Raw genomic sequence first — 15,319 nt, 5'->3', positions numbered from 1 at the left:
AGGCACTTTCCTGCTCAGTTAGTATACTAAGAGCTTTTTAATCACATGCTTCAGACCTTATAACTCCAAAATATCATGTTGCTTCACTGTTTCCTTACCAGACATATCCCAGAGCCCGGCAGGCACTGATCTGAGTGGCCGTTGCAATGACATGGGATGCATTTTCCCAGAAAGAGCCCCTTGGTGTCCCTGTAGTAACCTGGAGCACATTCCTGAGGAGGGAGAGAAAGAGGGAGATCTGAAAAACAGCCCAGTACGTTCAGGCAAAGCAAAGAAACTAACTTAGTTCCCACGACAGAATTCCCACAGGGCTGTACTGATGGAGAAGAGATTAAAAGCAACAATGAAGACTTTTCGGTATAGCTCCTTCCTGCTCCTTGTCAATAGGAGATAATCAGCCAGACAGAAAGACCTATTTCAAGGTACTCCATGCATGTAATTTCAGTCTGCAACACCTGATTGATTTCCCCATCATGCCTCTTCCAAGAAGGCAGAAGCAGCTAATGCCTCTCTCCCAGGTGCACTGTGTTGCGGTGGCAGGGGAGCTGGAGCAGGCTGGTATGGGGGAGATATTGCTCCTATAGCACAACCCAAGCTGCACTATTAACTGAGGCCCTCAGGGCTAGCTTGGAAGCTGGTACTCTGGCACCACTGCTTTGCACAAACATCCAAAGCCCACGGCTGCCACCTGCACCAAACACAAAGGGTGGCTGAGACCCAAAATGCAGCTGTTTGACTCTCCTCTCCCTGGAGCAGCACGTCTGCTTTCACCCTTACCTGGCAGGAGTCCCCCTGGTAGTTAGCTGGGCAAAAGCACAGCTCCACGTTGCTGGCACGGGTGCCTGTGGCTGTGTCTGTTGCAATCTCCAGGACCACGCGGCGCAGGGACACGGATGAAGAGAGCTGGGAGAAGAGTGCCCGGATCTGCAGCTGTTCCAGGTTTGCCAGCACCATCATGAGCTCCTCTCGAGACACAGGGTTGTGCGTCTCTGTGTGCCTGAAGTTACCCTAGTGGGAGCAAACCTGAATTACTGGCAGGAAGCACAGGCACCTCAACATCCAGCCCAGCCTTTGCTTCCCTGCTGCTGGGAGTCTCCCCTTTGCACAGGTAAAACAGCCCTGGCTCTTCACAGCCAGTTCTGCTGCAGTAGGTAGCACCTAAAATACTGAGCTCAAAGCAACTGTCCCTTCTGTGTACAGGCTGGTCTTGTCCTTTCAGGAGCATCTGAGCACTTGGTCCACACTCATGTGTACAAACCCACCTCCACCAGCTGCAGCCGGCCTTCATAGACCTCCCCTGGGGATGGGTAGGTGCCTTCCAGAAACATGATGCTCATCTGATTTCCCTGGAAGGAAAGCAAGGAAGGTGTCAGTCACCACCTCATCCTGCTTGTGCACTAGCAGGGAGCACCAGGGGATTTCTCGGGCTGCACCTTCAGGATCACATCCGGGCGGGACTCCATGGGGATGAACACGTCCCCCCTCCGTGGGTCGGAGTGCAGCTCATAGCGCAGGTGCCCACCATAGGAGGAAACCTAAGGGAGAGACAAACTGCACGTGTTACTGCAAGTCCATGCCACTGAGATGAGTCAGAGCTGCCCACGTTCAACCAGAGCACGAGCAATGCTTGCACATCAGTGGGCATGCTGCTGGCACATGTGTGGTGGGGTCAGGGATGTGCATGACTACTGGTCCAGCTGCCACCGTGCTCTTACCTGGTCCCCAAGGTAGGAGCTGGGTGCAACCCAGTAAAGCTCTTGGTAAGCATCTGGGAGGTTCTTGAGATCAGCGTGGAGGAGCTGCTCCCGCAGGCTCAGAGTTGTAGGCACTTCCTGGCGGTCACTGGTCAACAAGAGCCACCCGCTCATGTCGATGAACTGTGGGGGAAGAGCAACCACAGATCTTCTACTGGAGCTACAGAAAGTATCTGGGTGCTGATGCTCCAGAAAAGCATCAGTCCCAGAGCAGCAGGAAGGATGATAACAGGCTCACAACCTCACATGCATCCTGATAAAGCCATTGGAAAGCTGAGCACCATCCCTGCCTCCCACCTATGCCATGACTTTCCACCCTATGAGACTCCAGTGACCAGGAAAAGGGGCTGAAAGTGGAAGACGGTCATAGGGAGACAAAGGTAACCCTCCTCACGGTGTATCTTCCAGACAGGTAGGATTAATGCAGGACAGAGCCCAGAGGGCTGCAGGGAGCCCTGGCCCCTCTCACCTCAGCTCTGTGCTTCTCGGCACTGCGGCAGCGATCGGTGGCACCAAAGCAGAAGCACTTGGTGCAGCCCTTGGGGTTGCTGGCATCCAGAGAAAATGTCCCCAGGCGGCACTGGTCACATCTCGGGCCCTCCACATTTTCCTGGAAGACAAGCAAAGCTCATCAGTGCCAGCAGCTTCTCCCGAGGCCTTAGTGGAGGACAGAGATAGCTGTATGAGTGATCAAAGCACAATGATGTGATGCTCAAAGAGGATTACGCAGTCCCTGAACAGGTTTACTTGCACAGCACCCCCGAAACATTAAATTCACCTGTAGAAAGCACTTTGGAGCCCTGCAAAGAGCTGGAGCAGGCAGCTCAGGAGCACTCTGCATTACTCTGCTGTCATGTAGAGCAGAAGTCAAAAGGGGCTGACCCAGGGCTGGACCCAGACTGCTCATCTCCCCAGTGACAGCCCAAAAGCCTTCATGGCCAGGAAAGACAGGGAGAAGGAGACTTTCAAGGTGCTCTGAACCTAACACCATGTGGGGCAGGCTGGCTGCAGCTCATGCACACAGGCACTCTCCTTCTTCAGCCCTACTCCGTCCCTGCACACCAGACAGCCACAGCCCCCCACATCCACAGCCCGTGCAGGAGAGTCAAGCAGAGGGGAAAAGCACAAAGTGAAGGCATCAAAGAACCGACCTTGCAGTGACATTGCCCTGTGACCGGGTTGCACACACTGGCTTCGGTGCCAGCCTGGTGGCAGTCACACCGCCGGCAGTTGGGGTAGTGGTAGTAGCCAGGGGCACAGAGGTCACACTGTCGCCCAATGATATTGGGCTTGCACCTGGATGGAACAAAGAGCCACAGCATTAGAAACCTCTGCCTTGTGCTCTGCATGGGGAGCAGCCCCAGCTTCTATGGGCAACCTGTGCCAGTGCCCCAGGGCTCCCTCACCTGCACTGCCCACTGTCCACATCGCAGCCCGGCTCCGTCAGCTCCTGCACACCGGGCCGAGAGCAGTTGCAGTCCTCACAGCCGATCAGGGGGTGGCAGCCGAAGGTCTGGGGCTCACAGACAACACACTCTGGCTTCAGGGTGTGTGGAGGGCAGATGCACTGCCCCGTCACCTCATCACAGAGACGTGTCCCGCAGTCACAGGCTAGAAGGGGCAGAAAGGGGCTGTGTTTGGGGGAGCCAGACCCAGGCAGCCCAAGGAGAGCATAAAGCGTTGGATGCAGAACTCAACCGCTCACAGGAGCTGGGCTGTTTCGTGTAAGTGGAAACCAAATCAGCCTCAGCCCTCTAAGAGGCAAACCAGCAAGTGCTGGGAAAGCAGAACGGGAGACGGGGCAACTCACGCCTGCAGTTGGGGAAGCCCCAGTAGCCGGTGGCACAGCGGGAGCACTCTCGTCCGATGACATTGGACTTGCAGGGACACTGCCCGCCGAAGGGCTCGCACTGGCTGCCCCGTGCCCCTGCCTCGTGGCACCGGCAGGGCTGGGCCCCGTTGTTGTAGAAGAGGGAGAGTGAGATGGCAGAGTCACGGCAGAACCTCGATGATGTGCTGGGGCTGCAGGGGAAGGCAGGAACAGTCACGGTGCTGCACACCCCAGCCTCCCACCACCCTAAAGTCCAGCAGGATCTGCTGCAGCAACAGGTACTGAATTAGTGGTAGGGAGAGCCCCATGACACTGAGATCTCCTGAATACCAATAGGTTTGGTCATTAGATAAGGAAAGCCTTAATCAGATCCCCCCTCTGCCATGTATGAAGGGAATGGCTTTCTCCTTGTTGAGGAGTTCACAGCAGAACAGCCACACAAAACCAAGGGTCTTACTTGATGTAGAAGCTGTTGATGCCACAGCTGCTGATGAAATCATAAGACTTGTCCAAGGGTTCCTCCTGCAGGTACTGAGAGCTGTAGCTATCCTCAGGCACCACAAGGATGTAATCCTGCAAAGCAAGGACAAGCCAGGCTCCTTAGCTGAGCCACACAGATGCAGTCTTACTATGAGAGCTTACTAAAAGTCCAAACACCCCCTTAACTTATCATCATCATCCCTTGCTGGGACAGAACGTAACACACAATGTGCTGAAGTACTGGAAAGACCAGGGTTCACCACCCTATTGGGGTCTGTCCATCAGGGCCCATCTAATCTAATGCTCCAGGTGAGGAGTGGCCCAAATTCACTGCAGTAAAAAAAAGGCAGAATATAAGGGCAGCACTGGCTCTGCTTCTGCAGAGGGGCAGGCAGTCATTGGCATTTAAACTTCTAGACATGGAGGCATCCGGGTTCCAATTCTGTCTTTCAGACACTTATCCAAATTTTGGTCAATTTTCTGGTCCTGTTGTCTGAGGATAACAAGGGTTCCCTGCTTCTATGATGATATCTGTCTGGACAAGCAATGCTATGCAGGTGCAAAATGCTGCTGGGGCAGGAATAAGGCTTATTCTGGATCATCACAAGCTACATATGCAAAGCAACAGCTTCAGTTTCTGCCTTGTTTTGGTACCAAACCCACACAGTGAAAAGAGAACTGTCATATACAGATGCTGTCTCTGTGAATTCTGCCTTCAAGTCTAAACCACTAAGGTTGGAAATTGCAACTTTCTAGGGTAGCCCAGAAACTGAGTGATGGTGAGAAACATTCCAGTGACAAAAAGCCAAAGACAAACTCCAGGCCTGCTGGAGCCCGGTCTGGAGGCAGACTCACCAGCCACAGCTGCTTGCCCTCTGGCACTCGAACAACCACAGTCAGATCATTATCCGTAACATCCAGGATAATCTGATCCTCAGAAACTACCAGGCTCCGGCACCCATAGCCATGGGGACAGAAATTAGCACTGGTCTGACCTGAAAAGACAAAATACAGATTGGGGCAACGTTTCCCTTGCAGTCCCCATCACACCCTCCCAGTCTGGAAGAGATGAGTTAGTTTTGCTTCGTCTTTATCCTCTGACATGAAAAACTGCCCAGGGCTTCCCCAGGTCCCTGCTCTTCTCACCTTGCCAGATGCGCCCACCATTGATTAACACTTCCACAGGGAAGGTTGGATGGTTGGGCTGGTAGTAGTGTAGGATGAAGGCATAGCGCCCCAGGGTCTGGATCCGGGTGTTAAACACAACAGCAGCCTGGCCCGAAACAGGAGAACAAAGAGACAAACCCCCACATCAGACACCTGTACTCACAGCCAGGATATGGCTTTATTATTGCATAAACTGGTGCTCTTATTGCACACCTGTCAGGCCTTGAGACTTCTGGTGAATCAACCCCCTATGTCTCCATACTCCCCCCTCTAATGGTGCCAACTGAAAAGCCAGCAAACCAGCCCAACCCACAGCCATGGCACTACCTGGGGTGACTGCAGGAGGATGAGCTCTGCAGTGGGGTCCACTGCTGTGGGAGGCCGAGGTGCGGGTTCCAAGGGGACCCCAGCTGGAGCCACATGAACAGCTTGAGCCAGGGGGACGTCAGGGGCGATGGGCAGAGCCTGGCCCCCCTCCAAAATGATCGACTGAGAAAGCTTCAGGAACCTTGAGGGAACACAGGAGCTGCTGCAAAACAAGGAGAAAACAGGATGTAAAGATCTCTGACAAGAAAAGAGAGAGGCTGAAATGGCTACAAACCTGAGGGAAGCAGGGGAAGCACTTGCTTTTGGAAACAGCCACATTCATGCAAAACCCCGAGGGACCTGAGACTCTTACCTGTTGGGTGAGAAAGTGCCATGGACACTGATGCAATGCACCTTCGGCTCGATGAACTCCATGGTGAACTGCGCAGCAGGTATGAGGTACACCTTGTGCTGCCACATGGGAGAGAGATGCCCAGTTAAGTGACACTGTCTTGCCACTGGGAGCCTACAACAATTTCTGTGCCCACCAGCAATCAGGCTGACCACACTATCACCATCTACTTCCAAACACACCACTGCCCACATTCTCCATCCTGGACTGGTCCTGACATAGATTAAGGTCTAGTATCCAGTCCAAACAGAACTAGAAACCCCTTCTACAGGCTAGGTACCAACTCCTGCCTCCCCTTGCAACCTGCCAACAGAGCTGCCCTTGCAGGGACCTTACCAGGAAGAAGTCAGCCAGATCAGAGGTGAAGCGAATGGAGGCCTCTGAGCTAAGCTCAAAAGTTGCAATGCGGCTCTGGGAATCCACAGCGATCCCTCGACAAAGGAAACTGTGAGAGAAACACAGATTGTGAAGCCAGCCTTGAGCAGGGGCATGGCCCATTTCTTGTCTTGCCAGTTCTATGTCCTGAAGGTGTTTGTACAGAGGCCCTGGAAACCTTTTCATGCCTTTTCTGGAAAGTCATAAGATTTTAGTTTCCCAGGGGCACTCCAGACACTGGTTTCCTATTGCAAAGGTTGCAGTCTGAAGTCAGACACTTCTATAGCAAGGGACATGGTTTGACCTGCACCGACAGCTCCAATAAACCTGCCTGTAGGTCATTCTCTAAACCAAGGCCTCTACCAATCTACTTGGTTGTAAATGGGAGCAACAGATTATCTCCTAGCAGAGGCATTAGAGGACAATGTAGAGCACAGGTATGTACTTCCCAGGGATGGCTGGTCACTAGAATGAGTTTGGACATACACGTATCAGATGTACAGCATTGAGGCATTGCTTTGTTCACGTGACAAAGCAGAAAAAGCTCCTCAACTGGGGCAGAACTTGTTCTTGCCATGTCAGAGGAGGACCAAACCCTTTGTCCATCTCAGAGATGACCATACCTGTAGACACATGGGTAGAAGATGAATGTGCCCTGCTGCATGGCTGAGTGTGGTGAGCTCACAGCAATCCCCACCGTCTGCAAAGCATTGGTGTTGGCGTACTCCACCAGCAGCACGTATTTCCCAGGCTGGGCAACAGGCAGGGACAGCTGGACTTCCACCTGGAGGACAGAGAGATGACTGATTGTCTACTGTCCCACTCCCCATAGTGATGAGTGCAGGATGCCCATGCTACAAACCAGCCTCCTCTGCAGCTGAGGGAACAACGGGGCAACTCTTACCATGGCACTGCAAGCCCTTTGTAAGGGAGACACTGCTTTGGGGTGCTTTGAACAGGGCATGCAAGCACAAAGATGCAAAGCTGATGGGGCAACAGTAGGGGGTACATGGGTGCAAAGTCCTTCTGGTACCCAGATGTCAGAGCAGAGGGATGAGTGCTGCAGTGCCCATGCGAGGGATGAAACAAGTGCCACTCACGTCACTGCCACTGCACGTGGCCATCCGGGGATGGGAGGGCGTGAGCTGCTCTGTGGGACACAGTCTAGGTAACCGGTTGTCCAGCCTGCATACTGCATCCAGCCCGGACACTGCAGGGAAGCCATCCACAGACAGGTACTTGTACAGGAGGCAGCTAAAAACATTAAGAAAGGAATTGCAAAGTATGGTTGTTAAATCATGATTTTAAGAGTCAAGAGCACCCATGCAGTCTGGGCGCCAGCAAGATTTGAGAGCAACCAGATGCACCGAGATGCTCCAAGCACTACCAGACTGTGCCTATTCAATTTAAAAAGTCCATCAAGACATTACTCATTGTAGCCATTTTCCAGGACTAGCGCTGGGAATCCAGCCTAGCAGAGAAGAAGGCCATGGTCTTACTGGGTGAGCTGGCCCTCCAGGGTCCATGGGAACACACAGACTAACTGTGCCATGGATGAGGAGATCTATGCATTTAGATCTCCTCATGAGATGAGGAGATCTATGCTTTATCAGCAACAGCAAAGTGCTCCACTAAGCAGTTTTACTGCATCCAGACCCTCACAGAGTGTAAAGTGTATATATTTTGTAACCCCAGGCCAAGAGGAGCTGAGTAGGTCCCACACAGCACAAGGACATGGAGATCCTTACTTCTGGGTGGCTTGTTCAGGGGCTGGCTGGTAGGTACATGGCTCCGTGACCTTCAGCTGCAGTATTGGTGCTTCATAGTATGAGCTGGGTAGCAAAACCAGATAGTCCTAGGAGGAGAGATGGAAAATTTGGATATGTTTAGGACACTTGCCCCCAAGGAGCTGCTGAAGCCCCTGTGGTGGATGGAGCACAGGGGCTGGTCCTTACCAGCAGCACACCCTCTGCTTCAACAACCAGAGACCAGGTGTTGGGGTTGAGTACGAAGGGCTCCCCAAAGCTGTTCTGCGGGACTGTGACAAAGGCTGGCTCCGTGCTGGGAGCAAAGACAATCTGCTTGGTCTGCTCTGTACCTGGAGCGGGAGGGATGAGAGGCTGTGAAGGGACTGGGATGGAAAACCTGGGGCTGCAAATCGGAGGCTATGCTCAGGGAAGCAGCTCTGTAGTGCAATGGGGAGTCCCAGGCTCCTGCTCTCTCAGCGCTGCTGCAGCAGAGGCACTGCAATCCCACACTGTCCTGTAACAGAGACATCCACTCTGAATCTGCTCAGTAGCTTAATGGGGGAGAAAAAAAATAAATCACTGCAATCCTTAATGCTAATCCACAGCTCTCCCAGTGTGCTCTGCTTCCCCAGTCTGCAAAGCACGGAGCACTGCATGCCAAGGAGTGTTTTGCCAGCTAGAGGAGGAAGGAACTCATCTGTGAAGAATGTATTCTGAGACAGACAAAAAGAATTGCCCAGATATATTCTTCCTTAGGGATATTCTGATCCCAGCTCCACAGGCGAGATACCTGTCTTCTGGCAAACCCTAAGCTGTGCTCCTGCCTTTCTTGCCAGCCACAGGCTCTGCACTTGAGACTTAGACATTAATTTTAACTGACAGGACAGAAGGGGTTTGAGGGCAGATCCTGCTGCTGTTGAACAGTTCCCTGGCTTGGCTGACACAGTCCCATAACCTCAGGATTCATTAACTTTGGATGCAATACCCATCCAGCACCTAGAAGCAAACCGTCAGCCTGTCCAGCAGTCTCAGGAGCGTTCTGAAGAGCACGACTGAGTGATTCATTGAATATGGCTGCATGGTGAGCAAACGAGATGAAGAAGAGAGTGGGGAATGTGGCACGCTGACTATCCTGGTGTGGCACATGGACATCAAGGCATAATGCAGAGGGCCAGAAGCTAAAGCAAAGGCTTGTGCTACTGCTGGGATGGGTAACCCCTTCCCATGTGTGCTAGCTCTGCGGCATGCCTGGCATCAGCTGAGGCAGAGCCCGTGCTTTCTCAGATGGGAAGCAGAGGTGAGGATGCAAGGGATGAAGAGGTTTCCCTGAACAGGCAATGGGGTAGATTTCTTGACAAGCTGAAGTCTCACATCCCTTTGAGATGATTCACAACTCAAACTGAGATCACTTCTGGAAGTGGGGTGGGAGAAACCGGTCTGCAAATCACATACTTGGAAAAGGCTTCCCTTTTTGCAAGCCACATCTTCCAACTTATCTTCTTTCCAGGCTGCTTGTCCTTTACCAAGTGAAGCCCATTCCACCCCAGCAGAAGGTGGCTCCACCTCTGGAGCTGATCTGGCCTATCAAGGAAGCTGCCCTCCCATATCCCAGTGCTGGTGTGTGTCTGTCAGTTTGCCTTTAGCACTAGAAAAATGCAACGTTGCTTCTGAGGAAGGAGGGAAGCACATTAGAAGGCAAATATGCTCTGCTGCTGGATAGGACAGATTAAACACTTCCTGAGCTCTTGCTTCTCTTGTCCTTCTGCTGTGTAATGGAACTGGCCATAAAAATAACGAGATATTTTTCCCCTCAAAATAAATTAGAAAAATAGTATCTTGGCATTTCAAGCCCTGCACATCACATCAAAGGCAAAACACCTTCTGTGTCAGTTCAAGACAGGAGAAAACTTCACATGCTGCTAAGTTAGGCAGCTGGTGTTGTCAGCCTTGTGCTGCACATGTATGATCTGGAGGAAAAGCTTCGGCACGATGATGTGGCTGTAGCATCAGAAGCAGTAAAATCAATCTGCCAACCACCCACTAGGGCACTTGCATGGCCTCAGGTCCATGCCCATGCAGTCTTGCTCGTATCGACCCCCAGAATATTTGTTCAGGTCTCTTGGCTTCTCCAACCATTTTTTGGTGGCTCTTCTTCTTCTCCAGCAGCTCATTGTTGATGAGAAGACATTGCACCAGAGGGCAATGCCTGTATAACACACGCAATTCCACACCACTTCCAAACCCCAGACTATGAGTGAAGGCAGCAGCCTGGCTTGTGAGAAGCACAGGCAAGGGCAGGACTGCCACATGAGGGCATCTATGAAATAAAACCATGTCCAGCTGCCAGAGTTTGGATCCAGTTCCCAGCACTTGGCCCATTCTGGTTTTGTGGAAACTCAGCTCAGTTCTGCCTGGGGCACTGGGGTCATCTTGTCCTGTGCTGGGAAGGTTGTATGGAATCACACAATAGCCTTATCTCACACCAGCCTGGCTCAGTGTGCAGCCCCAGGGCTGAGGCCAGCTTGCTCCTGCTTTGTTAAATAAAGGGGGCTGCAAACTCACATCAGTCCTCTCAGTTGGAAGGGCAGGACTAACGGGTAAAGCCACATGGAAGTGTCTTCTGGAAAGGATGATGCAGAAGGTTGCCTGGGATGGGGAGGAGGTGGCGATGGTGCAGGGGAGCAGCGCAGTCTGGGATCCTTACCTCTCCTTCGTGGCTGATAAGCTGTAATTTTGCCATACACAGTGGCCCCTCCTGAATTAATATACCTCAGGATGACATGGAACAGATAGAGCTCTGCCTCCTTCACGTCTACAGTGACTCTGATTTTATTCTGCAAAAAGCAAAAAAGCACATGGGGCAACATGTCACTGGGGGGCCAGCTCCTGCCTGCGGGAGAGCCTCACCCGCCTGCCTACCTGCCTGCCTGCCTGCCTCTCTTCCCCCTCCCTTACATCCCATGGCACAGCTCTGGCCGGCCGCGAGACGGGCACACTTGGGATGGGCACACCTGGGACGGGCCAACCTGGGGGCAGGAGGAGCGGTGTCGCAGCACGGGATGCTCTGAGTTAGTCTAGAAGTGAAAAATGCACTTACAGTTGCCACAAACATTAAACTTTCCTTCCTCAACGACCGAGACCCTCCCTTCCACACTGGCGGGCCCCCGGCTGACGTAGCGGAAGACGAGGCGGAAGAGGTCGGGGGAGGTCACATTGAGAGTCACCACTACCTTGGGCTGGTGGGAGAGAGAAAGGGGAGAGAAGCAGAGCACACCTTCAATTACCTCCACCGCCCGCAGCTACCAGCGCAAGCGCAGCCGCTCGGCTCACTGCTCCCAAAGCAACATGCCACAGCGCGAGGAGAGGACAAGCACACCGGCCCTGCTGCAGAGACATGGCACGGGCACCTCGTGATGCTGTTCCTTTTGGGACCAGCCACCAAGGGAGCAGCCTGCCTGTGGGGAGGGGGTGGAAAGGCTCTGACCACATCTGGAAGATGTTAGGTGGTTCGGCTATCCCGGGGCACACCAGAGGAAAGGTGTTTAAGAAATTCTTGCTGTTGGTGTCAGCATGTTGCTCTCAAGGGCTTAGTGTGCAGGTACCCAATGCTGAAGCACCTGCTGCTGTGCTGATGAGGCTCTACCCTGATGCTTAGAGGAGGCTGCAAATTGAGCTGGTTCCTTATCCTTGGGACCCTGCAATGCTAAGGACTAGTGGTGCTAACTGATGGTTATATCAGCCCTTCACAAGCCTGGACACTGCTATCAAGACCCCAGTTAAGGAGGTGCTTATGTCCAAACTGTTCCAAAGAGATCGAAGCATCTGCTTAAAGACCCTCCTGCTTACAGGGCAAAGCTGGGGTCTGCCAGGGAGACTCTTGTGTTCAAAGCTCCAGTTACACATCTTCCTACTGGAGACCAAACTGCAACCATCTTGCAGAGAGCAAACCATAAGTGAGACCCGCCCACAGAAAGCCATGTGCTAGCCCTTCTTACCAAGGCCTATTTCTATCTCAAACCAACACTGGATGCAAAACAAAAGCCACAGATTTGAGCATGAGCTCCATCCTTAAGCTTTAAGGTTGTGGTTTTCTCAAGGCAGCCTACAAGGAGTTCGTTCATTCCTTAGCTCCTATCTGCGGATTCAACAGGAAATGGCTAATGAATTTGGCCCCTGTTATCTTACCTAAGCATGAAGGAGTGAAGAAAACTTAAAGTACATGCACCAGAATAAGGAGCGTCTTATGTGGGACAAGACTGTCAAGAGAATCACTGCCCTGCATCCCCCATCCCCAAACACACACGGGTGACACCTCTGCAGGGACCATGCAGAAGAATCCACCGAGGAGGATAAAGGGTCAACAGATGAAACAGCTTCACTTCTAGGGCTTAAACAGCTCTAGATTAGTGTAAACCACTGTTACAGCTAACAGTGAGAGCAGAGGTGGAACGGTAACAAGAGCTCCAAGCCAAACATGGCAGCTGAGGAGGAGCTGATTTATTTTTGGAGAAGGGAGGAAAGGTTTAAGCAGAGAGCTGCAGGAAAGAACAGAGTCAGATGAAAGAGCCACAAGGAAACCCAAAGACAGTGTTTATAGACATCCCTGTAAGTAATCACCAAGCCACTACCTTTGTCTAAAGGGATTAGGATGTCAGGGGATTCCCAGTTTAGGATGTTTCTCCTCATCAGTCTATGTCGTCCCCAGCACTACAGGAAATATCTGTGCGAACAGGCTATATATATACACTGTGCTGTTTATGTTGGCCACCATGTGACTTTGGGGGTCTGGGAAGCACTTGGGGTGAAAGATGTGTGCCAAAAGCATATCAATCCACCGGCCACATCCTCCCGATGGGGAGCTGGGCTGGGACGGTGACACCAGGCATACCTGGATGGAGGACATCTGAGCATATCCTCGCCAGCTGAAGCCCTCAAACTCCAGGGGGTTGTAGCCGAAGCGCACAGCCCGGCCGGCCGGTGTGGTGCCTTCCTCCAGCTCGTACTTCAAGTGATGAAGGTCAGGGAAATAATGGTCCCGTGCGGGTCTGGGGAAGACAAGGAGCACCATTACCTGCTGAGCTACCTGGAGGGACAGCCAAGGGGACGCCTCTGCGGCCGATGTGGCAGCAGCCCAGACAATGAGGTCCTCATCCCTGTGGCGGCAGAGGACATTGTCCCCAAGGGGATGAATGGGAGGCAGAGCACCCCAAGGTGCATCTCTTGCAGGCAGCTTACTGGGTGCAGGTGGGGCCGCGGGTGCTCTGGCGGCAGCGACAGGCTCCGCTCCGCTCCTCGCAGGATGGCCCCAGGGACCCACCGACGTCGCAGCGGCAGCCTGCGGGCAGGAAGCGGCTGTTGACATTCCCCATGCACTAACGAGCTCCTGGTCACTCATCAAAGGTGCGTCCGCGACCGCTATTTTTATTCCATTGTATCCGCTTTCATATTGGCCCCGGCCCCGCTTGGATCGGCTCCTCTTCCACCTCAGCGCCGAGCTATTTCCAGGCAGCTGATGGAAGAACGAGGTCTGCAAACCCTCATGGCTTGATCCCTCTTCCAAGCCTTGCCAAGACCGCAAGGGCTGGCTGAGAGTGGCCGGATCTCCTCTTTTCCCTCTTCCCATGGGCTTAACAGAAAGCAGCCAACCTCTCAGGTCCATGCCCACCTGCTCCCAACAGGAGGGATGGGAACAGCTGGACTGACATGGCCAGTGGTTAAAACACACCAGTTCTTAGCACTTAAAGGGGCACCTTTCCTGGCTTTTCATTTCCCAGCCTGATAGACCTGTGTCCAATGGTGCCAAAAGCATGAAGTCAGGTCTCCAGATTCACAGCAAGACCCAGGCCCTGCTCTGGGCCATGGTATGATCGAAAGCAAGAGGTGGGACCTCTCTTGCCTCTTCTCTCCAAGGCCAACAGTCAGAGCATGCCTGGGCAAACAGTCAAGGCAAACACGCAGAGCTGCTTGCTCCAGGGTCAGCTCTTGTGCTGCTCCATTCACTGACACATCATGAAGGGAGCTCACCTTGGCAGCCAAAGTAGTTTGCGTTCTCCATGTTGAAGTAGCCGTCTTTGCAGGTCGAGCAGAACTGGCCACAGACGTTTGGCTTGCAGAAACACTGCCCATCACCCTAGGAGAGAAGGAGGCAGGGAAGTTCATTCCTTCCAGTCACATCTAAGCAGTTTCTCAGTTATTTGGATCCTTGTCAGAGACACTGGAGAAGCATTTTGAGTTTCATGCTCTACATGGCTTCCTGAGTGTGGGTGGCCACATAAATTACCCAACAATGCAGGCAAACAAAAATCCAAGCACCCTGGGCCAGACCCAGCAATATTTAGGTGCCTAATTTATGACAGGTCTTAATCCTATGTTCTCATGCAAGCCCAGACTGTGGTGTAACCTCTGAGAGCTCAGCTTCAGGACAGGCTTCTCCAGCAGCTGCTGGGAGAGATGGAGCTGAAACACTCCCAACACAGCACATGCTCAGAAGCAGAGAGGAGCAAACCCACCTGCTGGCACTCTGCAATTCCACTGATGGTGCCCCTGGTCTCACACTTGCAGCCTGGAAAGAGAGTGAACAAGAAAGCCGTAAGATTGACCAGCCCCTGAGAAGAAGCCTGATAGAGGACAGTACCCACCACACCAGAGGATACCGGCTGAATAAGTGGAGCTGGGAACTGATCAGGTAGAGGGCTATGGTGCACCAGGGCTTGAGTTTAATTTTGGACAACTACTATTGAGGACACAATTACTAAAACCTCTTGCCTTCTCTGCACATTTGGACATAGAAAATGAAGTCTGCAGGGAGGCCTGAGAATGGCACAACTCATTGCATGACTTCTGCGTTTCATCCCAAGCAAAAAGCTTCAGGCTCCAGCCTTTCCCTGCTCCACGTGGGGGTTACCCAGACCACTCCAGCTTTGACATCACTTCAAGGTTAAGGTGAAAGGAAAGGCATCCCCTCCATACAGAGTGATGGTCCGCACTGGGTAGGGTTTTGGTCCTGCACCATTACAACACAGAAGGGACTTTTTGGGGCTGTGCAAATGCTGTTTCCTTACTCAGGCAGCCGTAGGGGTTCTCTGGAGTCAGATTCCAGTATAAGGGCTTGCATCTGTCACAAGCTGGGCCTTCAACGTATGCCCGACATGCACAGGAGCCCTGGGGAAAGGGATGGGGAGAAAAGAGCAGGTGAGAATTTGCAGCACGGTGCCTGAACATGATGTCAGATACTATGGTGTGGGTA

The 15,319-nt window shown here is 52.7% G+C and overlaps 1 protein-coding gene across 2 annotated transcripts in view; it reads right to left on the bottom strand.

Moving 5' to 3' along the window:
- Positions 1-15,319, bottom strand: part of LAMA5 (laminin subunit alpha 5) — an 83,650-nt gene that overhangs the window by 16,796 nt on the left and 51,535 nt on the right. Inside the window, exons 18-42 of one of the 2 annotated variants that reach the window (XM_061441770.1) lie at positions 15,135-15,234; positions 14,583-14,635; positions 14,098-14,203; positions 13,309-13,408; positions 12,962-13,118; positions 11,171-11,309; positions 8,281-8,423; positions 8,074-8,180; positions 7,426-7,579; positions 6,949-7,109; positions 6,287-6,395; positions 5,912-6,009; positions 5,560-5,761; positions 5,212-5,338; positions 4,921-5,060; positions 4,043-4,158; positions 3,565-3,776; positions 3,161-3,365; positions 2,906-3,050; positions 2,224-2,364; positions 1,716-1,877; positions 1,434-1,535; positions 1,263-1,346; positions 778-1,008; positions 99-212 (exon numbers count right to left, since the gene is read on the bottom strand). In XM_061441770.1, the coding sequence (XP_061297754.1) occupies positions 99-212; positions 778-1,008; positions 1,263-1,346; positions 1,434-1,535; positions 1,716-1,877; positions 2,224-2,364; positions 2,906-3,050; positions 3,161-3,365; positions 3,565-3,776; positions 4,043-4,158; positions 4,921-5,060; positions 5,212-5,338; positions 5,560-5,761; positions 5,912-6,009; positions 6,287-6,395; positions 6,949-7,109; positions 7,426-7,579; positions 8,074-8,180; positions 8,281-8,423; positions 11,171-11,309; positions 12,962-13,118; positions 13,309-13,408; positions 14,098-14,203; positions 14,583-14,635; positions 15,135-15,234 (3,408 nt within the window). Of the gene's footprint in view, positions 1-98; positions 213-777; positions 1,009-1,262; positions 1,347-1,433; positions 1,536-1,715; positions 1,878-2,223; positions 2,365-2,905; positions 3,051-3,160; positions 3,366-3,564; positions 3,777-4,042; positions 4,159-4,920; positions 5,061-5,211; positions 5,339-5,559; positions 5,762-5,911; positions 6,010-6,286; positions 6,396-6,948; positions 7,110-7,425; positions 7,580-8,073; positions 8,181-8,280; positions 8,424-10,777; positions 10,908-11,170; positions 11,310-12,961; positions 13,119-13,308; positions 13,409-14,097; positions 14,204-14,582; positions 14,636-15,134; positions 15,235-15,319 lie in introns of both variants that reach the window. The other variant, XM_061441771.1, reaches the window with a different exon arrangement.

This window comes from Pezoporus flaviventris, unplaced genomic scaffold (assembly GCF_033815535.1).
Source record: "Pezoporus flaviventris isolate CSIRO_AGI_PZ_B2104156 unplaced genomic scaffold, CSIRO_AGI_Pfla_v1 ptg000213l, whole genome shotgun sequence".
NCBI classification, from domain to species: Eukaryota; Metazoa; Chordata; class Aves; order Psittaciformes; family Psittacidae; genus Pezoporus; species Pezoporus flaviventris.
This window is presented reverse-complemented; position numbering and strand designations above follow the sequence as displayed.